Below are 26,277 nucleotides of genomic sequence, written 5' to 3' on the forward strand. Positions count from 1 at the left end.
AGTTTTCCTCTTTTCCATTTTTCATTCCCCCTAATTTTTCATTTGGTCCCTAATTTTTTCTCCTAAAGTCCTGATTTGTTTAAGTATTTCCTTTGTTCCTTTTATTTTTTCTTATTCCAAATTCATTTCAATTTTTTCCTTTTTAATTTCCTTTACATTTACTCAGTAGTTCCTCTCTCTAAAAAATGTTACCAATTTTTCGTAAATATTTTTTTCTCTCCCTAATTATTTTTTCTATGTCGTCCCTTTTTTTCCCTATGTCTTTCCTGATTATTTCATATTTGCTCCCTAATGTTTCCTAAGTTTTTAAACCTAAATTATTCCCCCCTTTTACCTATTTTGCCCCCTTTTTGTTTCCTTGTCCTAATGTTTCCTGACTATACTTACCTAATCGAAGCTAATTTCCTGTACTCTCCCTACCAAATTCTTTGACTACATCGCCTGAAGCGACCTCCCCGCCGCTTACTCTTTCTCTCTCAAAACCTCTCTACTCTAAGCTACTCTAAGCTACACTATCTACCTACATATGTGGACTTTTCATAACCACCCCCACCTCCCCAAATATATATTTTACTAGGTTCCTTTTGTCTCCTAAATATATATTTTCTCAAAAGAAAATTCCACTTTTTCTCTTCAAAATGTTTCCTACCTTCCTAATGTCTTATAACTATTGTACGAAATAAATTAAACTATTCCTATCCCCCTTTAATTATGTGCCTAGCCCCCTTTAACTAAAACTCCCTAAACCTATTTACTACAAATAAACTCTCCGCTAAACTACTGAATACCAAACCTAAACCTAGGTCCCCATTCCCCCGACTCATGATTTCCCGACCCCTCCCTTCCCCGACCTCTTTGCCTATAAAAGACTGCCTACACTAAGCTAGGTCCTCGCATTCTCTCCCTACCTCCCTGTCTTTGTATACACATTGCCCGACCTCCCTGTGCCCTACTATCTTTGTTGCCCTCTGCCTTCGCCCAGTTTAGCTGTGCCCTTACTCGATGATTGCCTCTGTTTGCTTCCGTGCGCCGTCAGACTGCAAGTCTTAAGTACCTACAAGGTCTTAGCCACACTCTCGAGTCTCGAGTCCTACTATCACCCGCTGTGACCTCTATGGCGTAGACCTCCAGGCTTCCTGAAGCCTCAATTGCTGCGCTATAGCCCGATCCCCTGAGTACGCTTTGCGTTGTGTGAGAAAGTCTACATCAAATTTCTACTGCCACGCAAAACGTCGAATGTCGATGGACTCGTCGCGCTTAGGTACTTAAGAGCTTTGTACCTTTTAATACCCCCCCTCCCCCTTTTTCCAGTTTATTCACGTATTTAAACTCTTTCCCCCTTTTTATGTTTCTCTGTTTATTCCCTTTCAGGAATTTATTTCTTTTCTCCCTCCTCTTCTAAATCTTTAATTTGCCCATTTGCTCAACAATTTTTTAAAAAATTTAAACCCACCATTATAGTAAAAGTACCTTACTATTCTTAATTCTAACCCTACTCTTTACCTTAAAATTTTCATTACCCCTCTCTCTCTCTCTCTCTCTCTCTCTCTCTTCCCTTTTTTTCCTTTCTGTATACCTCTTTTCCTTTTTTTCCTTTCTATATGCCTCTTTTCCTTTTCTTCCTTTCACTCACATACACACACACACACACACACACACACACTTACGCCGGTATATACATGATTTGGGTTGGCAAGCTTATCTTTGCTAGACCACGATGTTTTCTCCTCATGATGTACATATGATAGAGAATTGATTCCAGGATTGTTCCTAACTAAGCATGGGTATGCATCGCCAATAAGTTATATTGGTTAAAACAAATTTTATAGCCCATATTGGACTTGCATTTGCAACTATCTATTGGACCTTGTCAAACATGGTTTTCAAACTATTGGTCACCCATAAAAATTCATGATGAAGGTCGAACTCGTGTAGCATGAAGTGTTTATAATTAACACTGGCAGCAACAGATGAAGCCTCATCGTACACTATGTCTTGAAAACATAATGGCTGTGAGAATACTCATTGGGATACATTATTTTCATCTGAAAAATTACATGAGAGTCATAGGATGGAGCATGGGGTATACATGATTCTACGCTAATATAGTTGCATGAATCTATATATGCACTAGAAGATGAAGCAACTGGGTAGGTCCAACTGTGAAAAAAATGCATAAAATTTATAATATATACGATAATGGACTTTGCATGGTAATGCTCACATAGATGCGTAGTGATGTAGGAAGACTAACCGACTAGGTTGGCTTGAGCACTTGAATAACTATTTAAGCCTATTCTACGCACCATGGCAACTCAAACTGCAGCTTCCTCTTCCAAGGATAAAGCTCGTAACCAATATTGGATCTCATCCTTCACTCCTTCCTCGTGAAATATTGCACTATTTCTGTAGCCATAGCTGCTGCCATTAGCATTGCTTCACAAGCTAGTATTATGCAGAAGCGAGCCTAAAAAAGGCATGAAAGACTTGGAGCGGTTGTCATTCTACCTCTAGGCTATGATCACCTTGCCAACTACTACTTGCAGAGTTCGCAGACAATTGGGCTTCCGCTGGGATTGCTCGCCTACAAGCGGCTCACGTGCCAATTGGATGTTGTCTAAAGCTACGTATGAGGAAAAATATCATATGCAAATACCGTTCTCTTGAGTCCTCAATCAACATATCGCATGTGAGATCATTTACTCACTGAGAGACTTAAGGAAAACTATGTGCAAGTATAGAGAGACTTATTTCGGAACTAACTGGTAAGGGCAGTTCTATCTTCAATTGAATTTGGGTTTATTTACAACAATGTATCCCGAGTATTACGTGAATACACACGTATAAAATGATGGCAAGTGATTTGGTCGTCATGCCTCTACACTAAGGATTATCCATGTGTTCATATGCTAAGTCAACAAGTACCCGTGAAGCCGATCAAAGTCACCAAATCTCAAAAAGAGCAATCGACTGGATACTAGGGCAAACGACTTGTAAATAGCCTTAGGACTGTTCTTCAATCGAGCCAAGTTCGGGTATGTAACACTATACATATGTGACCCTTTGTTTTTTATAAAAAACACTTCCATACATCATACTATATTAGCATGATGCAACGTGTTTTAGCCACCTTGGCTATGGATTGTTTGCAAGGGAAAACCTCGCATAATGTGTGTAGTTGAGAGAGATAGCAAAGACATTAGGTATTTTCATATATACATTTCTTTGATCTGCCCTCCTTAAGTTACCGCAAATCTCTACTTATATAGGAGGGCATGGATCCTTCTCCTTTTTTTTTTTTTGGGAGATAAGAGCATGTGATTCATGATACTGGAATAAAATAACTTTTCTCTACTCTAATAGAGGGTCTTAGATCCCTCTTTATAAGTCAATACTATCATGATCTTGGTATATATGAGAAGGTTTAAAGTAATTCTTTCTTTTGAGCTATTATTGACTTACATTACAAAAAGATTACAACTTGAAGCTTTTGTCATATCCCTACTTGGGACATTATGTGAAATTAAGTTTCAAAAAGGAGTGGTAATACTTTCACTATATACATGGAGCATTTGGACGCATAGTATTAAATAGTGTATGATGTTGTGACATTGATAACAAGTGGAGCTGTGCATTGAAGCCTGCAGTCCCACATTCGAGGGTTCTTGTTCTAAATTGTCCTTGTTGTTGATGGATGCAAGTGAGTGGAGCTCCTTCAATATCATTCGGTATTTATAATTGAGTAAAATTACATATTTTTTCATAAACTTTCTTTGTAGAGATTATCTTATCACTAATTGTCTTGATTGATAAGTCTAAGATGGATAATGTTTGTCTTGAAATTACACACACACACACACACACACACTATAAATTCAAATAAACACATGTATATATATATATATAGATATATATATATTTGTATATTTTACTTATTTGTTTATTTTGATATATATTTAAATGTTTTCTTTACATTTACATTCTTTTTAAAAATTTGTGTGTATATATATAGATAATACATTTGTAGGGGGAGGGGGAGGGGGAGGGGTAGGGGGAGTGGGAGGGGGAGGGGGAGAGAGAGAGAGAGGGGGAGGGAGGGAGGGAGGGGGAGGGAGAGGGCGAGGGGGAGGGGAAGGGGGGGAGAGAGAGAAGAGAGAGAGAGGGAGAGGGAGAGGGAGCAAGAGAAAGAGAGAGAGAGAGAGAGAATATTATATATTACTTAATATACACATGTTATATAATTTTATATTTCATTATATATCAAACGTAATACATTACATCTACACTATATAGTATATATTACATATGATATGATATATTATTATATTACATATTATATAATATATAAAAAATATTATATTATATATAATATACATATCATATATATATATATATATATATATATAGAGAGAGAGAGAGAGAGAGAGAGAAAGAGATTTTGATTGAATACCTTCACATGAAGTGGGCAAAGAATTGGGTTGGAGGGAGAAGCCACAAGGAGAGGGGAGGTGAAGGGAGGGTGAAGGAACAACCACGAGGAGAGCGGAGGTGAGGAGGGGATAATGAGCTGGAGCGGCGATGGGGGGAGCAACTGTTGCAAGGGACTGAAGGTCATGAAGAGAAAGAGACTAGAGGCAAGGTGGGAGGTATCATGAATTAATGAGGGGAATTTAGAGAGAGATAGAGAGCAAAGAGTGCCGAGAGATCTAGGAAGAGAGGAGAGAAAGTAGAGAGGGAAGGACAAAACAAAAGAGGTCAGAGGTGGTGATGATCTTTAAGGTCATCAGGGGTAGATATCAAGGTTGTACACTTGCCTCACCTTTCATGAAGATGAAATGTTTGAGAAAATAGCTAATGGAATAATGTATGAGAAAATAGTTTGTTTTAATTTAGCATGTGAGGAACCAAAGATTATGTATGAGTCCATAGCTTTAGTGGGTGAAAAAACCAAAGGGTGGTAAGAAATCTTCACCCGTTGAAGATGGGTCGAGCTACTCATAGGATAGAATGGGAGGGGAGACGGGGTTGTGTGTGTGTGTTCATCCTAGGTCTCTACCCTTCCTTCTTTCATTTCAAAGTCGATCACAATTAATGGAATCAATTACAAAGTCAATCACAATTAATGAAATCAATCCTAGTCCATTTCAAAATAATTGAAAGAAGCACTTATAGCATTGAGAAAAAGGATTCTAATACTGCAAGTCATATCCCTATACCTCTTCCATATAATTCCATGCTATTGGTGTTACATAAATAATTAACCATCATGACATAAAGTATGAATCTCAAGGTCAAGTTCTACCTTGTGTTCGCACTTATCATAATTAAAATCCCTCTACATCATAGGAAAGGGAAATTAGGTCCAAAAATATATCTAAACTTGGTACAAGCCATCTTGCAAAGATCCTTCCCATTTATGCATTTACAATATTGTAACAAATTGGTCCAAGTTGCCCAATGATACAAATTTCCCATTTTCTCTACCTATCCATTCAGTTTTAATCAAACAAGCTATCCATTCAATTTTAATCAAACAAGTCCCATTTTCTCTACCTATCCATTCAGTTTTAATCAAACAAGCTAGGCTAGTAAGCCTTTATGGGTCAATGGATAAAGGATATATTATGTTAATGTGTTCACAGTAGTGGCAGTTTTTTGAGAAAAATATAGATCATGTACATTAATTTCCAAACCAAAATGACTAATTAGTGTATTCCCTCTGTCCTATGTTAGGTCAAAGTGGTTGGGAGTTCCATTTGAGAAGATGAGTCCCTTCAAGAGCCATGCTGCTATGCCAAAAAAGTCCTCATAAAGATTGGTATGATCTCAGTGTGTCCAAAGGTAAGTTGTTTGTTGCCAACGTCAACCATATCTCCCATATTATCATGCCAATGATATTATTTTACAAATCTGACTTAGAAGTGCACCAACTCACCTAGCACCATCACAACAAAATGAAAGTTAGATCCATTTATCTATGTTGCAAAATCCAAGCTTCAGTGTTGCGCATAGTTGTTATCCATGTCACACAATCTAGGTTAACAAACAATCAGATCTTGGCATCCATGCTGTACAAAAGTAATCAATGGTTGGCAATGTTGATTTTCTAATAATAACTTAGGGATTGTTGGATTCTCTGTAAAACACATCATGTACCTATCCATTGTGTATGCCTTCGGTACTAGGTCTTGTCCTTTCAAGGGTCTGAACCACTTCGTACTCCTAATTTTGCTACTCAAGGATTCCCTTCTACTCCCCCTTATCAAGCCAGTTGAGCCAGTAAATTGGTCACCTTAACCTCACAACATTCCAAGTTTTGTGAAGCCACGTGCATTTTATAATACAGATTTCTGACATATGAGAAACCCAAACAAGTATATTTGTCGAGTATCAAAAATTACCTCTAGACGAGCTGGAGCAGTTTCCAGGGCCTGGTGCAGCTCTTGTACATCCTGCTCATCACAGAACACAATAAAGGAATTAATAAGATGTTGCCATTTTAAACGTATCCCCCTGAAGTACACAGAACAATCTCTCACTTAAGGATATTATATATTTATTCTAGCTTTATCCAGTTTCTTCAATACTTCCTAGAGCAATTCAGACCCCTCCTGAATTATCAACATCCTGCTTTGTGAAACAATCAATGAATTCTACAGGCAGAGAGAGTAAAGTTTATCCAAACAACCAAAACCCCCCATATGATCCATAGCGGTGGCAGCGCAACTGATATGTGAAAGGAAACAAAAGATACATAACAAGGGTCTATTCGTATCATAAGATCTCTCACCTCAGTTGGCCAACCATCAACAACAAATACATCCAGTGAATACCCATCATCAGTTGAGAATACGTGAGCTTCCCGGATGTTCAACCCAATGTCTGCCAGCAAGGAGGATAACTGCGATGCAAATTTCCATGTCAAAACAGAAAGTGATGGTCCTTAACATCAGGATAGGTACAAGAAGAGCATAGGGAAGTGAGAGAAAAATTACTGACTTTTAACACAATGAGTATTTCTTGATTATGTCAAAGAGTTGTAAAGATTATTAGCAAACGGTTCTTGTAAGCACACCTGGCTAAGGAGCTTTGGCTTATCCAATGTTGAGAAGGTTACTTCATGCATGGGCATATGCGGAAACCTTGGAAGAAAAACACAGATCACCATATCAAATTCAGAGACTACAACTGATTTACAGGGCTAGCTCTTTGATTTGGAAAACTACAGCTTTGTAAATTTTGGGATTGAAGTTACATATCAGCATTGATATTTTCCTCGTAGAAGTCAACAAAAGTGATGCGTTGAGACGCTTTGTTAAATGAAATTAGTATAGATGCCTTGTTTTAAAAGTTAACTTGCAAATCGGAACACTCAAGCTTTGGTTAGCTCTTACTTTGAAAGAGAATGACTGCCATTGCTGTTTTTCTCCTCATCGACAGGCGATGACTTATTCAACTCTAACGCAAGTGCCTCCAGGTTAGGAGAGGACCCAAAGGAAGGAGGAGGGTGCACACTGATTGCAATACAGATAAACAAATAAGGATTCATCTGGATTAGACCATGACAAAGATTTGGATACAAACATTGACATAAAAGAACTCAATCATTTCTACAGTTGCAGTCATCCATACCAACTTTGAGATGACATACAAGCAGCCAACCTTTGCCTGGGTGGAAAGCGGCCTATAGAACCCAAGACATCTTCCTGCTTAGGAGATGCATTCATTGAAGAAGCAAGTTCAAGATTCTCCATCGCAACAGGAAGGACCTGTCATAGCAATAAGCCATGAAAGCAAGTCAGGTATCAACACAAACTGTTGGATGAACAAATCCATACAAGTATTCTTCAAGCTGAGTCAAGGGTAGAGGGAAATAAGCAGAGAAATATTGCAGACCATCCAAGAAAGGCCAAACCTAAACTATATCATGAATGCACACTGCATAGTGTTTGAAATAAAGACCAGCATGTCTTGCATATCAGAGCTGTGGCAAGCTAACATTTTATGGTCTTGGTTCATTTACTCCCTGTTAATCATGACGTTTCCCCTCCAAAATTGGGTTTATCCTGATGATCAGAAGGTCCACTTTTCAACAATAAATACAGGTACTATCTTGCACACTTCTCGTAAATGAAGCAGCTCTCCAAAGCAACCTGCCCTACGCAGAATATGGTACTATAGTAGCTAGAAGTCTCCACAAACCGTCTTAAACATACAACCAAAATACATCTGTCAGAAACTTAAGTCAGCACCAGCCCAGATACCATGTATATGTTATGCAACTGTTCCAGTTCTCCTCACGAATCAAAAGAGAATAAAAATTTACTCAAAATACAGAACTGAAACTGCATCTAAACAGAATGCGTGGCACAAGATTCGAGACTAGAAGAACAAATGGCTATAGTAGGACTCTCTAGTGGGAAAGAGTCTACTATAGTCACAATTACATTAGGAAAGAGAGAAAGTATTGGAAGACTGTTGGAAACCCAGCACCCCAGGGAACAGCATTCCAACAACAGGAACATCTGGAACACCATAGGGCTGACAACACGGAAACATCTGCAATGTCCCTGGAACGTTTCTAGACAGGAAGTTACCAGGGAACGTCATTCCAAGAACGCATTCCAGACCTAAATTTGGCATTCCACGTTCCTAAAGCTGAAATGGAAAGTTTAGAGCTACTAGAAGTGGTGTTCTTTTCATATTTTGTTATATTTCCACGTGATTTGATGATGTGTCACATGACATGGTGATCCTATCCCATTCCCCCTGCCCGATACATTCCCATTCCGGCATCCAACATTCCCGGAAAGTTCCTGTTCCCTGAAACTATGCTGTATTGCAAGCTCGATGACAGAACCCCAGTACAAGGGAAAAACTTACATTTTGTTTGTAATTAAATAATGTGTTCATTTTAACATTTCCTATATTAAGTGACTATACCGTGTGCCTGTGAATCCTTCGAGGCAATCTGAAGGCATGAACAGCTACTACAGTAAGTTCCATTGTTGGAATTTGGTCCAAATTGGAGGCACACAACTCGCAACAATGTGAGAGCACTTCACACCAACATAACAGCCTAGCACGCACGTAAAAGTTATTGGCAACAAGGCAGCTGTCTTTTTTTTATTCCAACAAGTCCAGAGGGCTACAAGAATAGACTCACCCATGAAATTTCATACGGCAACTGTTTTGACTAGAGAAAACAATGAAAATAGTGCTTATTCAGTTTGCATTGCATTCCTACACCTCCCAACAGATGACAACAAAAAAGAGTAAAAATGACTTCAAAAGATATCCGGCAGCTAGTAGAAGTACCTTGTGGTACGATCAAAGGACCACATCTAGTAGGACTCTGGATCTTGTGTCCATAGCTTTGGACGGATATATATTGTTTTTGGTGGTTTCTATATCTGGCTGAATCATTGTCTATTTACTAGTCTGCCCATCTATTTGAAGCACATAACGTTAAGAAGTTTGTGATTCCACTCACCACACACACTGTGTGAGCTCTTGTGCTATTCTATCAGTCCTCCGATGTGTGTACCCTCTGTTGGTCGATTTCTAACATGGTATTAGAGCCCGAGTAGAAGGCTCACAAGTGTGGGAGCTTGAAGGCAAGGACCTTGCTGAAGGACGACTTTGATTCAAAGGATCTAGGGAATCCACTTCCACGACTGGAGGACCATGCCCTTGCGAGAAGGAGGGTGACTCAAGTTCAGTCAGGTGCCTACAGAGTTCTTGTCTATAGACGGCTGAGTTTGCTTTTCAATTTTGATGTGTGGTTTAGCAAGAGAGATGTCAATTTCAGAAGCAGAAGCCTCTTCAGCCCCTTCTCTCCCTTCTTTCTCCTCTGCACGAGTTCCTTCTTTCACCATCCCTAACTTCGGAGAGTTTGGGAAACTGGATGGGACTAATTATCCTATCTGGAAGGTGAAGATTTGGAGTCATTTAGTGGCTCGGTAACTGTGGAAGATGACAACGGGAGCGAAGGCGAAGCCGAAGCCGGAGGATATGGTGGACAAAAAGGGGAGGATACTTATACCAATAGACAGAGAGGAACTAGAAGAATGGGAGGATAGAGATGCCCACGGCCTGGCATTGATCATAGGGACTACGACGGAGTCTATGATTCCTTACCAATGAAATACTACCCGCAAAGGACAGCCAAAACACTTCTCATTTGCTCTCCCTGTCTCCCTCTCTCAACAGAGACACTAGGGCCCATGACAACATGTCAAGCTGGACCCCCCCGAAGGTATTTAATTTCTTGAAGAGAGAATCTGTTACAAGAGTTCAGCGTAGAGCTGCCTGATACAAAATCCAACGTAGAATGAATCATTACAAGAGCTCTAAGGCTCCACTTCTTGGCAACAAGCCACTTGTCAAATTTCTACACTACTTTCTCAATTACATGCCACTTAGGGCAACTCTGGAGTCTTCGAAGCACTTGGTCACGCGAACCGCCTCCTAGACTCTGATTAGGCTCCCGTAGCGCTTAGGAAAATAACTCTTCCTAGTACCTGCAACAATTAATTAAAGCGCACCACCATGGCACCCATTAATTGTTAGCGCTTTGCATGCAAATAACACACTGTGGACTAATTCTAGTCACGGTGGGCGTTCCCACTGAACACATGTGCACACCTAACAAATATAAAATATATATTTATTCTTTGGTTGACCGGAGTCAACACTCTTGATCATAATTAAGGAGCTTTGACCAAGGGTCGATGCACCTTAATTATAGCCAAGTCTCTCCAACCGAAGTTGGCACATCTTGGTTCACCGTGGTTAACCCTCTTGACGCATGTCAAGTCTCGTTGACCGAAGTCAACACTCTCTGACCGTAGTCAACTCCGTAGTTCTCTGGTTAACCGTAGTTAACCCTCTTGGTAATAAACCAAGTCTCCCCGACCGAAGTCAGGTTTACTTGACCAGAGTCAAGTATCTTTGAACTCAATTCTTTGACCATTAAAAGAACTCTTTGACCATAATTAACACAAATAAAACTCTTTCATTATGATCAAATAAATGATCAACTGTACTTTGACTTAGGATATTTACATTGTGGTGACATCCCCTCGGCTTCTATTCAGTTGACCTCAACTGAATAGCTTCCTTGTAAACATCCAAAAGCTGTGGATGATCGGATAACATGTCTTCGTCCATCCACTTGGCATCTAATGCCGTATAATTCTTGAATTTTACAAGATACCTGTAAAACTCCTTGCTCTGAGGGCCTTTGCGTACAGTATGGTACACAATTTACTCTGGCTGCAGGACCTCCTCCAACTCATGCACTTCTGGTGGATCCTCTGTTACTGGCTCTGTAGGCTCTGGCCCCTGGAATTTCTTTACAAGACTCACATGGAATGCACTGTGAATCCTCCAATGCTCTGGCAATGATAACCTGTATGCAACCTCATTTATTCTTTCTGTAACCCTGAAAGGACCATAATATCTGGGAGATAACTTTGCATACACTTTCTGTTTGCCTTTAAACTTGCGGAGCCTAGCTTTTTCAAACTTCAAAAGTACCCAATCCCCTTCCTTGAGATCTAACTGTCTCCTATGCTTATTTGCAGCTCTTTTATGTTTCTCTTGAGACCTTTCGATTAGTGTCCGGACTTGGCTGTAAGCTGTCTGGAGGTCTCTCACAAACTGATCAGCTGCAAATATTTCATCCTTGGTCCTCAGGATAGGTGGCAAAATCACCTTCCCATAAATGACCTCAAAGGGGGCTTTCCTTGTAGAGCTGTGTACTGTATTATTGTAAGCAAACTCTACCAATGGTTTTCCCAGTCTGAACCTTTGTCACCCACGTAGCATTTCGGCATATCCAATGCTGTAGAATTTGCTACTTCACTTTGACCATCTGTCTGGGGATGGAAAGAAGAAGAAAAATTCAGATTCATCCCCATGTTATCAAATAAAGCTCTCCAGAATAGACTCGTCATTCTAGGATCTCGATCACTAACAATGGACTTAGGCATACCATGATGCTTAAAGATCTGTGCCATGAAAAGCTTAGCCATATGATCTGCCTTTATGGTTTTGCAAACCGGAATGAAATGAGCTTGCTTGCTGAATCTATCAATGATAGTCCAAATCCCATCATTCCCTGACTTTGATCTTGGCAAATCAAAAATAAAGTCCATTGTAATACTTTCCCATGGTACCTGAGGCATGGGAAGAGGCATAAGTAGGCCAGGTGCCTTCCGTCTATCATACTTCACTTTCTGACACATAAGGCATTTAGTAACAAACTGATGTATATGTTTCCGCATCCCTCGCCAAAAGAAATATCTCTCTAGTGCTAGATATGTCCAGCATAGGGAGGTGCATGGCATTCCTCCGAAATCTTTTTCCTCATCTCCTGGGTGATGCATAGGCAGTCATCTTTCATTAGATACCCATCTTTCAGGGAATAGTGACTAGCGGACTGCCCCTCTTGCATTTGCTGTAAAATCTCGCCAAAATCTGCATCATTAGCATATTGTTCCCTCATGCCTTCCAGGTCCTGATGATAGGCAATAGTCACATTAGTGACCCGGGGGTCTTCGGGACAAGGCATCTGCCACTCTGTTCCGAATTCCTGGGGTATGGACAATCTGAAAATGATACATTGACAGCATGTTTGCCCATTTCATATGCTTCTCGGAAAGCTTGGTCTGAGTCAAAAAGTATCTCAGACTTTGGTGATCTGTTTTAACAGTAAAATTTGCACCCAAAAGATAGTGCTTCCATGTATGGATGGCATGAATTACAGCCAATAACTCTTTCTCATAGATTCCCAGATATCTCTCTGCATGCTGGAGTCTCTTGCTTTCATAAGCCACTACATGACCATTCTGATGCAATGCAGCCCCAACACATTCCCCACAAGCATCACAATCCACATCAAATGGTTGATACAAATCTGCAACGATTAAGATTGGCTCTGTAGTCAATCTCTCCTTGAGTGTGGTGAAGGCTGTCTTTTGAGGAATTCCCCATCTGAAAGCTGCATTTCTCTTAGTAAGATCGTGGAGTGGAGCAGGTATATCCGCAAAATGCCTGATAAATCTTCTATAGTAAGAACACAGGCCTAGGAAACTTCGAACTTCATGCACAGTTTTCAGCTCTAGCCATTTCTGAATGGCACGGATCTTTGCTGGATCCATCTGTATCCCATTCTTCGATATTATATGCCCCAGATAATGGATTTCTTCTAGGAAGAATTCACTTTTCTTACTGTTTGCATAGAGCTGATGATTTCTCAACTCTTGAAACACTATAGCAAGATGTTCCTTATGCTCTTCTTCGGACTTAGAAAAGACAATTATGTCATCGAAGAAGGTACCAGTGAACTGTCTGTAGGGTCGAAAGATATGATCCATCATCCTATTGAAGGTAGCTGGGGCATTGGTCAATCCAAAAGGCATCACCAGATATTCATACAACCGAAAAGTAGTGCGGAACGCTGTCTTGTGCACATCCTGAGGCTGTATCCTCACTTGGTGATAGCCACTCTTTAAGTCTATCCTGCTGAAAACTGAAGCTCCATTTAACTGGTCCAGCACATCATCAATGCGCGGAATAGGGAATCTATTCTTGATGGTAATTTTGTTTAGTGCGCAATAATCGACGCACATATGGAATGAGCCATCTTTCTTTTGTACTAGCAGTACAGGGGATAACTCCCCTGGCAAGTCCTCCACCTGAGTCATAATCTCTTCTCGTTGAGTTGCACTAACTCTGTACGGGGGTCTATTGGGTGGCTCGCTACTAGGGACTAACTCTATCTGATGATCTTCTGGTCTCCCTGGTGGTAACTCCCCTGGCAAAGCATCGGAAAAGCAATCTTTAAAGTTTACAAAAAGCTGAAACTTATCTTTGTCTGCATCATTCATTTCAGCATGCATATCATTCTCTTTTTCTTTTACAAAAACCATGTACGCGGAAATTGCAGACTTTATTGCTTTACCACATATAACATCACATACAATGGGGATAGTCTCCCCTTTATTCATGGCAACTAAATGCTGGTTTTTCCCCCTATGCACAAACTCCAGTACTCTTTCAGGAAGATTCAACTTCACTGCCTTGCGATGAAACCAAGGCATTCCCAAGACTACATCATGATGTTTCAGTGAAGAAATGAAGAAGTCTTCCTGATCCACATAACTCTGTACATGAAGATGGAGCTTCCCTATCAAGGGAGCGACTGGCACAGGATTCCCACAGAACATCTGATCGGCATCCAAAGCCCTACCCAACTCCTCCGTCTTTATTCCCAGCCTCACGGCTAGGTCCTCTGATATGAAATTATCAGTAGCCCCTGGATCAAATAAAATTAGCGCTTGCTAGTCTCTGACTTTGCCCCATGATAGCAACAATTCTCGTTCTTCTGGGTTTGAAACATGACCCAGTATGTCAGGAATTCCTCCTGCCATTGGCTTTTGCGGTCCCCATCGCTTCTCTGCCTCTTTTCCCTTCGAAGTTGAAGGCTTTTCTGAGCACTGGCCAGCCACATGCCCCTCTTTGCCGCACTTGAAGCATTTCCCATCTCTACGGAATTCAGCTATCTGTTCAAGGGTGAATGGAGATTTGCCTTTATATGACTTTGAAAACTGAGTACCCCTCGGCTTCTGAGGCTGAAACCCTTTCTTTTCAACCTTGGGATACTCTTTCTTTTCTGATTTTGGAAAATCAGTTTTCTTTCTTTCGGCATGTCCTGCATGCAAGGATAGTACCGTGGATGTATCTTGTAACGGCACAAGACTAGCTACTAAAGCTGAATGCATAAGGTCTTGAATGTTCTTTGCTCCCAAAGCATTCACACCTGCCTGGATTCTTGGATTGAGACCTGCTCTGTACTTTCTCATTTGGGTTTCTTTGGAGATCTTTTTGAAAGGTGCAACCTGCAAATAAGCATCCCAAAACTTTTGGTTGTACACATCCACTGTATCTCCTGCATCCATATGCAAACTGTCCCAATCTTGAAGAACATGATCTCTAAACTGTTTAGGCATAAACTACTGGTAGAAGGCTTTCTTAAAGTCCTTCCACTTCTTTGGGGCTGACCCATCTGTGGTCTGTGCACTCCACCATCCACTAGTTGTCGCTGTCAAGTGCAAACTGACCATTCTTAACTTGGAGGATTCTGAAAACTTTTCTGTACCGAATGCAGCATTAAACTACCTGATGAACTGCAATGCTTTGTCTGTATGACCATACTGTCCATTGTAGGTCATAAACTTGATAGATTCACCTCCCTCTTTGAATTCCTTGGTCTCTCTGGAAGACTTACTCTTCCTAGACTTCTTGTGTTTCCTTCTTTTCCTGGATGGTTTACCTGATAAAGAAGAAGATACAGAAGTCGAGCTCGAGGTAGACTGTGTTGGACTAGGAGATCGGTGATGATGCCTCGATCTCTTCCTGCTATGAGACCATCCCCTATGAGATCTCTCTTTCTCTGGCTGTACACGAGAGTGTGCCTCTGGCATTGGCACATCATATGCTGCATTAGGCATATTTTCTACTTGAAACAAATGCTGAGCTCTTGGATCCCTTCTGAAATTTTCCATCTCCTACATACGTGTGCGTACCATCTGCTCAAACTCTTGCTGAGTTTGTTGCACACTTCTTTGTCTTGGATGTGCATCCCTATCTTGTGAATCCCTCTGGCGAGGTGATTGAGCCATTCTCCTACAACTTGTCTGAGATTTGCAAGTTTCTCTCACACACTGTGTATGCAACTGATGCACACTGCCTTTGCTTTTCTAAGAGAAAATTTACCTCAACAAGAGGTGTCTTGCATTCACAATCTATGCCAATACCGGGCTGTCAGCTCAAGTCATATACCCACAAAGTTGCCAAGGCATCAACAACTATATTGCCCCTTTTCTGGCTGTTGCAAAAAGTACTCAGAATGCATCTGACTCATCTTTTCCTGAGCACAAAGGCATGCATATTCTTTTTCTGCAAATCTCTGATTTTACTGTGTCTCTGCTGCTTTTCTGACAGTAAATATTCTCTCAGATAGGTATAAACTGCTGGCAGAAACAGTCTTTGCAACCTTTGTGTGTGTCTGTGTGTGTGTGTGTGGGCGGGGGGACTAACCAGATAGGTAACTATTGGTTACTCTAATCGGACTGACTGGTTCTGGTTAGTCTGTGACTGGATGGTTACTGTCTGGTCAAACTGACCAGACTGGTTCTGTTCTGGTCTGGTTACATTGACAGACTAGTTAGTCTGTAACTTGACCGCTAACTTAACCAAACTGGCTAACGGAACCAGTCTAGTGTAGTTAGGCTGTCCTCTGACCAGATCTCTAACCAGGGTCAGCCAACTGCAGTTAACTTGACCAAGGTCACACTAACCCTAGGTCTGCCAATTGGCTGCCACGTGTCAGTGCGCCACATCAGCTCTGAGCTGGATGCCACGTGTACTGCCACATCGGCACCACGTGTGTGCACCACGTCATCTGTTGACCTGGATAGCGCCACGTCAGCATATGCCACGTCATCATGGCTGCTTGCTTGTGTGCCACGTGTCAACCCTCTGCCACGTCAAAGAAAAACTTAGACAAAGTCCCGTCACGCCGTCGCTTGCAACCGTGCGTAGATCAACATGATGGTCGTTTTTTGTTTGGCACAAAGATCTCGCACAGCTTCCGTTTGACGCATATTGGCGTAAGAAATTCGCTTGAAATCTCTGCTGGTCGGGCATCGTATCAACATCTTCTAGAGACCTTTTGAGATGCTGCCCTTGCGTCGATGGTCATAGCTCACGTGCCTAAAGAGGCCATGAGCCTTGGCTCTGATACCAATGAAACCTCAGTCGTAAAAATACAGCAGAGACACTCTCATTTGCTCTCCCTCTCTCCCTCTCTCAACAGATACACTAGGGCCCAGGACAACAGTCGGGCTGGACCCCCCAAGGATTTTATTACTTGAGAGAAGAAGGAATACATGAGTTCAACGTGGAAGCTGTTCATACAAATCCAAACGTGAATGAATTCCATTACATGAGTGACTGCACTATGTTGTGTTTTTAGAGGATGAGTTTGGGAATGTTCCTGGATTCATCTAGGTATATGAATTCCATTACATGAGCTCTAAGGCTCCCCTTCTTGGCAACAAGCCACTTGTCAATTTCTACATTACTTTCCTAATTACATGCCACTAAGGGCAACTTTGGAGTCTTCAAAGCACTTGGTCACGCGAATCGCTCCCTAGACTCTTGTTAGGCTTCATTGCGCTTAGGAAAATCACTCTTCCTAGTACCTGCAACAATTAATTAAAGCGCACCACCATGGTACCCATTAATTGTTAGCGCTTTGCATGTAAATAATACACTGTGGACTAATTCTAGTCATGGTGGGCGTCCCCACTGAACACATGTGCACACATAACAAATATAAAAATATATATTTATTCTTTGGTTGATTGAAGTCAACACCCTTGATAATAATTAAGGGCCTTTGACCAAGGGTCGAGGCGCCTTAATTATAATCAAGTCTCTCCAATTGAAGTTGGCACAACTCTCCAACTGAAGTTGGCACATCTTGGCTAACCGTAGTTAACCCTCTTGGCGCATGCCAAGTCTCATTGGCTGAAGTCAACACTCTCTGACTGTAGTCAGCTTTGTGGCTCTCTGGTTAACCGCAGTTAACCATCTTGGTAATAAACCAAGTCTCCCCGACCGAAGTCAGGTTTACTTGACTAGAGTCGAGTATCTTTGACTATAGTCAATTCTTTGACCATTAAAAGAACTCTTTGACCATAATTAACACATATGAAAACTCTTTAATTATGATCAAATAAATGGTTAAGTTTACTTTGACTTAGGATATTTACATGATGGTGACATGGGATCTGTAACTTGCGCATCAGTTAATTTCTTACTTTCAAATGCTATGCATCCCACGGCAAGGTGACTGACATTGCCTCAACCACAAAGGGTCTGGCTAGATTGACAATTTGCAACATGTGAGCAGGAGTAATCAAATTTTTGATGGTTTCAAAACTCTTATGTAGCCGCTGACAGTTTCACATTTGCGTTCATCTATCTCCTCTGCTTTTAAAAGGTCAGACGTATATTAGCCAACTCCCAATGGGTTCCCATGTCTCCCTTTGAAAAGAGATACAAACTAGGCCATAAGAGAAACCAATCCTTGTGAATTGGTCATCTATTTGTTTGTTTCCTCTAGGACTCTGCTTTCCAAGGTCTGCACACTTTTTTTCCTTGACCTTGGGTAATGGAAGCATTGTGGCTGCTCCACATAGCCTTCCAACTCTACATGTTCATTCAGTAATGCTGACTTCACATCCATGAATTAGATGGGCTGTTAATGGTGTGCTGTAAAAGCTGTGTGCGCCCAAATTGTGCTGTAAAAGCCAGTCTCAGTCCAAGAATTCAGGCAGTAGTGAATGCTTTGGGGGCAAAGAACATTCAACGCCGTTAAGCACCATGGTATGACTAAGTCCATTGTCAGTGATCGAGATCCCAGAATGACCAGTCTATTCTGGAGAGCTTTATTTGATAATATGGGGACGAATCTGAATTTTTCTTCTTCTTTCCATCCTAGACCAAGGTTCAGACTGGGAAAAGTACCTACCATTGGTAGAGTTTGCTTACAATAATACAGTACACAACTCTACAGGGAAAGCCCCCTTTGAGTTCATTTATGGGAAGGTAATTCTGCCACCTATCTTGAGGACCAAGGATGAAATATTTGCAGCTGATCAGTTTGTGAGAAACCTCCAGACAGCTTACAGCCAAGTCCAGACAGCAATTGAAAGGTCTCAAGAGAAGCATAAAAGAGCTGCAGATAAGCATAGGAGACAACTAGATCTCAAGGAAGGGAATTGGATACTTTTGAAGTTCGAGAAAGCTAGGCTCCACAAGTTTAAAGGCAAACAAAAAGTGTATGCAAAGTTATCCTCCAAATATTATGGCCCTTTCAGGGTTACAGAAAGAATAAAAGAGGTTGCATACAAGTTAGCATTGCCAGAGCATTGAAGGATTCACAATTCATTCCATTTGAGTCTTCTAAAGAAATTTCAGGGGCCAGAGCCTACAGAGCCAGTACCAAAGGATCCACCAAAAGTGGATGAGCTGGAACAGGTCCTTCAGCCAGAGTAGATTGTGTACCATACTGTACGCAAAGGCCCTCAAGGCAAGGAGTTTTACAGGTATCTTGTAAAATTCCAGAATTATACGACATTAGATGCCAAGTGGATGGATGAAGACATGTTGTCCGATCATCCACAGCTTCTGAATGGTTACAAGGAAGCTTTTCAGTTGAGGTCAACTGAATAGAAGCCGAGGGGATGTCACCATCATGTAAATATCCTAAGTCAAAGTACAATTGACCATTTATTTGATCATAATTAAAGAGTTTTCACATGTGTTGATTATGGTCAAAGAGTTCTTTTAATGGTCAAAGAATTGACTATAGTCAAAGATACTTGACTCTAGTCAAGTAAACCTGACTTCGGTGGAGGAAACTTGGTTTATTACCAAGAGGGTTGACTGCGGTTAACCAGAGAACCACAGAGCTGACTACGGTCAGAGAGTGTTGACTTCGATTAACGAGACTTGGCATGCGCCAAGAGAGTTAACTACGGTTAACCAAGATGTGCAAACTTCGGTTGGAGAGTTGTGCCAACTTCGGTTGGAGAGACTTGATTATAATTAAGGCGCCTCAACCCTTGGTCAAAGCCCCTTAATTATGATCAAGGGTGTTGACTTCGGTCAACCAGAGAATAAATATATATTTTTATATTTGTTATGTGTGCACATGTGTTCAGTGGGGAGACCCACCGTGACTAGAATTAGTCCACAGTGTATTATTTGCATGCAAAGTGCTAACAATTAATGGGTACCATGGTGGTGCGCTTTAATTAATTGTTGCAGGTACTAGGAAGAGTGATTTTCCTAAGCGCAATGAAGCCTAACAAGAGTCTAGGGGGCGGTTCGTGTGACCAAGTGCTTCGAAGACTCCAGAGTTGCCCTTAGCGGCATGTAATTAGGAAAGTAATGTAGAAATTGACAAGTGGCTTGTTGCCAAGAAGGGGAGCCTAAGAGCTCATGTAATGGAATTCATTAACGTTTGGATTTGTATGAACAGCTTCCACACTGAACTCATGTATTCCTTCTTCTCTCAAATAATAAAACCCTTCGGGGGGGTCCAGCCCGACTGTTGTCCTAGGCCCTAGTGTATCTGTTGAGAGAGTGAGAGTGTCTCTGCTGTATTTTTACGACTGAGGTTTCATCCCACGCATGAAAAAGAACTCTTTGCTATTACAATATTTGTATGGCTCCAAGTTTGTTAATTTGGAGGATAGTACAAAATTGGAATATTTTTGGACTGAAGACATTCGTATGTCACAATGGTCTAAAATCGTGTAAGAGTTCAATCTTCAAATCTGAAGTAGTAAAGGTGCCTTAAAAAGTGGCTGATCACTTGTGACTCATTTGATCTTTTCTTAGATTCAGTCTGATCTTTATCTATCTCTTAGAGGCAACCCTGAACATGAATAAAGAGGATAAGATACAAAATCAGATTTCAATCCATAAAGGACTACTTTTCTACAAAAAAGAGGTTTGTACTAGAAAGTCCAAGCACTAGGTGTCGAGTTCCTTTACGAATGTCATCAGTCGAAGCGAGCAGGCATCCAATTGAACGTATGATTCAGTAAAAAGAGGATTTTATTGCCAATGATGGAGTTATGTGTAGAGGACCATGTCCTCAAGTGTGAACAATGCCAAGTTGAGAGAGCGGAGTGCTTTAAACAAGGCCATCTCTTGAGAGAAAATCTCTATAGATTTTGTTGTTGGTTTGGCAAAAACTTACAGAGGTCTTGACTGTTCATGATTTACACCATTAAGAGAAAACACAAAGGCCTTGACGTTTGCTCTACTCTGTGTACATAAGCTATTTCACCTTTGTTGTGTTGCCAAATGAATTTGTCACAGACAGGGATCCTAAATTCACTACACAATTTTAGGTAGGAAGTATTGTGGGAAATTGAATACTAAGTAGAGTTTCAGTTCAGCTTGTCATCCGGAATCTTATGGTTACAGAAAGAGTCAATCAAACAATGGAAGAAAACTAAAACAATATATATGTAGTCTCTTCCAATAGTAGAATTTGCTTCCAAGTAGCATCGCCAAATTCATCACCCGGAATCTGATGGTTACAGAAAGAGTCAATCAAACAATGGAATATATGCTAAGACAATATATGTGGTCTCTTCCAATAGTAGAATTTGCTTACAAGTACCAAGCATTGGCTACTTGGATCAGTCCTTTCATGTTAATGAAGGCATATCAGCCTCTCATGCACCCTGGATGGTGGGCCTTCAAAATATCACGGTAAAGGATGCTTCTGGTACAAGATTAGCAAGAAAAGCTTTGGATTGCAAGAGAAAGTATTCGGTCTACTAATGACAGCGCGATACTATGTAACTCAGAAGCATTCACCTTAGATCTTAGAGGAAGGTATGACCTCTAAGGTATGATGGTTTACCTTAAATTCTCAAAGATTGTAAGGTAACAAAAATAGGAGATCTAACTTATCATCAAGTGTTAGTGACCCTTCAAAGTTGACACACAAGAAAGAACTTCCTCCAAACATAAACTTTACCATGTCAACCAAGACCAAATGAAAACCTGGGAGGAAAGGATAACTGAACATCAGTAGATGAGCTAATCTGCTTAGAGGATTTTCAATCCCACATTCCGCATGAACCACAGTACTTCTAGACTGTAGAACAAAAGCTTTAGTGATGAAAATCCATAAACTCTTAATCCAGTGAAAAGACCATTCTCAAAATGACAATACTCAAAATATCCTGAGTTCATCTCACAAAGAGACTCTGTTTAAAGGGATGGCAGTGTTATGTCATGTTGGGCATAACTGGAGGTCTAATTAAGGGGGTGAAAGTGTTATCCCATGTTGGTTATAACTGGAGGTCCTCTGCAACCTTAGCTACCATGGATGAGGTCTAGCTAATCTTGACAAGGCTATGTTCGTCAAGACAGTCAGAACTAAGGGTGGGCACTAGCCTGAGGACAAGACCTGACTAGCATGAATGAGGTCGAGATAATGTTGATAAGGCTATCTTAGTCAAGATAGTCAGGACTGTCCCATATACGATGGTGACAGGATGGTGACATATGAAGTTTTAAGTTCAGGGTTGGTTCTCGAGTAAACTGATGCTTTTAGACTTGCCCTAAGCTTCAAACTTCAAGTGGGCCAGCTGCTTACTTTCCTGCAATAGCTGCATACCGTTCTTTCTTGGATGGTTCCTTGAATGGCTATCTCACATGATGCCTTGTGTCTACTACAATGCAAATGGGTTTGGAGACTGACCCGAACCCACACGTGCGGCCAGTTTCCAGCACTGGAGGAGGCCCCTATAAGGGATTGCAAGCTCCTATGATGCAGCTGCCGGCCACTCATGCACAGTCAGCCCAGAATATGAGCCCAAATGAAAGAACAAACTATATGTTTATGAGCCTGCCAGCTGCCAATTCTCATGTACACATGCAACGAAAAAGAGATTTCTCTGTTTGGAGGACAGCAAACATGTTCCCCCGCATTCATGCTTTTACACTAGTTTTGTATATGCTGTCACAAACAAGAATAAGCCAAACAGACTTTCAATCATCTCTGTCTTCAATCTAACATAAAGACAAAGTTCTAAAACACGTGAACAAAAATAGCAAACTAAAATAAATCGGAAAGCCTTTCACAACAAAAGAATATACATAGCCCAGTGGAAATTTGCATTTCTTATTAACAAACATTACTGTAGGGATAACCTTAGCTCTCTAAGACTTACATGAACAGCCCTAACATGAAAAGCTGGACAGTTTTCAGGAGTCTGAGCAAGTTCAAGCAATCGCTTGTGTGTCAATACATCTTCACCTCTTTCGACATTGACATCCAATGCATACCTGCGCAGTGAACAACACAAGCGATCGAATGCCAGTCAAACCACTTTTCCTCCGCATGAACAAAGGTATCGGCAATCAACTATGCCCTTGCTTCAAAGATTCAAGGTGACATTGCCGAACACAAAAGAACATCTTCAAGCTGAAGGACAATCTCAACCCTTGCGAATAGATTGAAAAGAAAGTCATTGAAAATTGCCAGATCTCTCCGATGTTTACAAGTTCAAACTCAAATAACAATGTCTTCTAAATTTGATTGATTGCAACAGTTTTTTTCTGCCGAAAGAAACAAATATGCATTATATGTCAAGAACACGATACAATGTCAGCTATCTGTGAGGCACTGAAAATAAAGCTAGCTGCCTTGCAGCCTGCATCTCTGGGATCTGGTTCATCGCCTTGGTAACCTCGGAGCAGGTGCCAACAACCAGTGCAGGGGGGTATACAACCAACGGATTCCATGATCCTTGTAAATATAAAAGAGATCTGCAGGCCAGACCTTGCGGAAACACTAGTGACACTCAATATTCTTCCTGGCACCCCTCTACCTGCTCTCATACACCCGCAACGTATAAATGATGTCCAACCACTGCTGCACCCCCCCCTCCATGTCACACGTTTAAAAATCTTGCAAAAATCAGTGCCCGAATAAAGTTACTAATGCAGGCCCGCAACGTACAAATAAGAACCTCCACCATCAATGGTCAATACTTTAGTCGAACGTACATCGAATGCTAGCAAGTTTGTATCGAAAAAAATAATTTTCTAGCTCCTGATTTGAGCTACGTTTCACATGAATGTGACGCATGCGCCCCCCCCCCCCCCGCTTTAACTTCCGGCAATCTCCTTATTGGTCTCATAGCCACCACCAACCAAGAACCGGTCACAACGAAAGCAATATTGATGGACCTATGTGAAAATGGGAGTTTGCAGCTTAGAGTTGTGCCTAATGCAGCACACATAAATCAAAGATTGGATGTCTCTGAATGGCCCTCGATGTACAGCTGCATTACACGTTAAGGCGTGAGGTGCCCTATATCACGGGCTAAAACCAGCGTCACGTGAATGGCGAAAAGGCCCTGTGAGCTTCATAGATCCCACAGATCCCACCTTCGGACCTAATAGCATTAAAGAGCTATCATTTCTATAAACAGAAATGCCCGTAGATCTATCGTGGAAGATCGAGCGAAGTTGCCTTTCACTCTAAATTCGAGAGTTATAAACTTTCCAATTGTTCAAAGCGTAGACGTGTCATCTCTGTTGCTCAGGACTAGAGCCTAGAAACCGCTTCATACGCTTAGTCATCCAAATCACGATCCCTTGAGCTTTCTCACAACATGTTGGCATTACTTGTGCCAACGTTAAGTAAGCCATTCATGCAATTTGAGAGAGATGATTACAGAGAAGTGACGATACCTCGTAGGCAGCCGAAGGAAATGGGCATGAAGTGCTTCTGAGAACCCAGGAGTGTCGACTGCCTCGTTGCCGGACTCCTTCAGACGCTTTATGACCTCATTACAGACCTCCGCTTTCTTCCCCTGCCGCTGCTTAGTAGGAGAAACGTCGCCGCCAACCCTGCCTTGCTTGTTATTTTCTGCTTCTTCCATCTGCACCTCGATTTCCATTGTCTACCCCTTTTTTCTGTCTATGTCTCTCTTCCCCCTCTCCCCTCCCTCTCTCTCTCTCTCTCTCTTCTCTTCTCTTTCAAACACACACAGACACATGCATGCACGCACACACACGTGTGTATTAAAAAATAAAACCTTTTAACAACACGGCACAGGAAGCTCAAATAAGGGTGGATAATAAATTTTCTATTTTATGGTTTCGCATAAAATATGTATACAATTGGTACAAAAAGTGTTGAATCCGTCAGGTAGTCCAGGCTCCAAGGTCAGGGTCCACTTACCTGCCACCATCCAAACCAACCAATTGTTAGAACAATGAAGTTGAATTTGGGTAGACAGGTAATGCTTGTATCCCCTGGAACAAACCTTTAGGAATTCTTAAAAAAAGGGGGGCCAAAAGAATTAAAGAACATAGCGAGGGTTTTAATTTTAAAGAGCTCCAAAAAAGTGAACCAATCCTGAGGGGGGTAGTCCACACCCTTTAAGAGAGTCATTACCAAAAAAGTTGACCATCAAGATTCACAAGGCATAATGACCAAAGAATTGGAAGAATGGGGGGTATTCCACACCGATTTAGTGCAAACATTATCTTTTTTGTAAATGTCAAGGGGGGTAGACCACACCCGTATAAAGGTGACTTCTCTTTCTTAAAACACTTAGGGGGAATTACAAGGGGGATATTCCATTCCCCTAAGATCAACTCTTTTTGTTAGAACTAAACCATCACTTAAGGGGAGGATTTTACACCATTAATAGAAACACACCTTAATAATTTGGAGTAGAATACTTGAAAGAGTTAGAAAATTTTGAATAATAAAAAATTAAACTGTTAATTTAAGAGTAATTAGATACAAATTATTAAACCAAAAAGTGGCAAAAAAAGGTAAATTTATTACCTCTGTATATATATATATATATATATGATATGGCAAATAGAAAGAAGCACGAGGGTCTAAAGGGCTAAGGAGGTAGAAGTGTAAGCCACTAATCAAATTAAAGCAATCAATAAAATTAAGCGCAATGAAAGTTAAGAAATAATTTGTCTCTACAAAGGATAAAAACATATATATATATATTGTTATGAAAACTGAACTCAAACATGCTCACAAATTCAAGATTCCATAGAAAACCAGAACCAGAAAACAAGTGGGGGAGAGAAGAGAAAGAGAGTGTGACACTACACGGGGTCCAATCTACCCCCCCTAGATGGTGGCTCTTGCTTCCCATCTAGAGTATTTAAAAACTGTAATTTCAAAAAGCAAAGAGCCAATAATAGTAAATCCAAAAGCATCCCTTGTCCATAATTATAGGGATTGCTCAACATAGCTCCATGAGCTTCAAATATCACAAAGCTTAATATGCCCTCATCCACAATTAATTAAAATAAATTAGCCCACATCTTAAAGCTCATTACTTTACTATATGGCCCATGGCCTTTGATAGCAATTAGAAAATTCGATCAATCCAAATCACCTTCACCATCTCTATTCCTCGTTATCCAACTCATCATCTATACTCAAGCCGCCAATTGTGTTAGCTATTACAATCAATTGTTGAATCTTTACACCAACTAATCCCAACACAATTGTACTCTTGATATATAAACATCAAATTACATACCTTGTGACCAATTGCAATAACACCAGTAACACTACCAACATTAGTATTAACATGGAATCACCCATAATACTAACCA

At 40.9% G+C, this 26,277-nt stretch overlaps 1 protein-coding gene across 2 annotated transcripts in view; it reads right to left on the reverse strand.

The window, feature by feature from the left end:
- The window catches only part of LOC147898324 (serine/threonine-protein kinase STY46-like), a 73,306-nt gene extending 48,764 nt beyond the window's left edge, over window positions 1–24,542 (reverse strand). Inside the window, exons 1-5 of one of the 2 annotated variants that reach the window (XM_087379868.1) lie at window positions 24,370–24,542; window positions 22,842–22,956; window positions 7,663–7,769; window positions 7,395–7,514; window positions 7,076–7,142 (exon numbers count right to left, since the gene is read on the reverse strand). In XM_087379868.1, coding sequence (XP_087235994.1) covers window positions 7,076–7,142; window positions 7,395–7,514; window positions 7,663–7,754 — 279 coding nt within the window. In that variant the 5' untranslated portion in view covers window positions 7,755–7,769; window positions 22,842–22,956; window positions 24,370–24,542. Of the gene's footprint in view, window positions 1–7,075; window positions 7,143–7,394; window positions 7,515–7,632; window positions 7,770–22,841; window positions 22,957–24,369 lie in introns of both variants that reach the window. The other variant, XM_087379866.1, reaches the window with a different exon arrangement.
- Between the last annotated feature and the right edge of the window lie 1,735 nt (window positions 24,543–26,277).

This window comes from Dipteris shenzhenensis, chromosome 9 (assembly GCF_047967505.1).
Source record: "Dipteris shenzhenensis isolate YYH24624 ecotype China chromosome 9, Dip_SZ_1.0, whole genome shotgun sequence".
Taxonomy (NCBI): Eukaryota; Viridiplantae; Streptophyta; class Polypodiopsida; order Gleicheniales; family Dipteridaceae; genus Dipteris; species Dipteris shenzhenensis.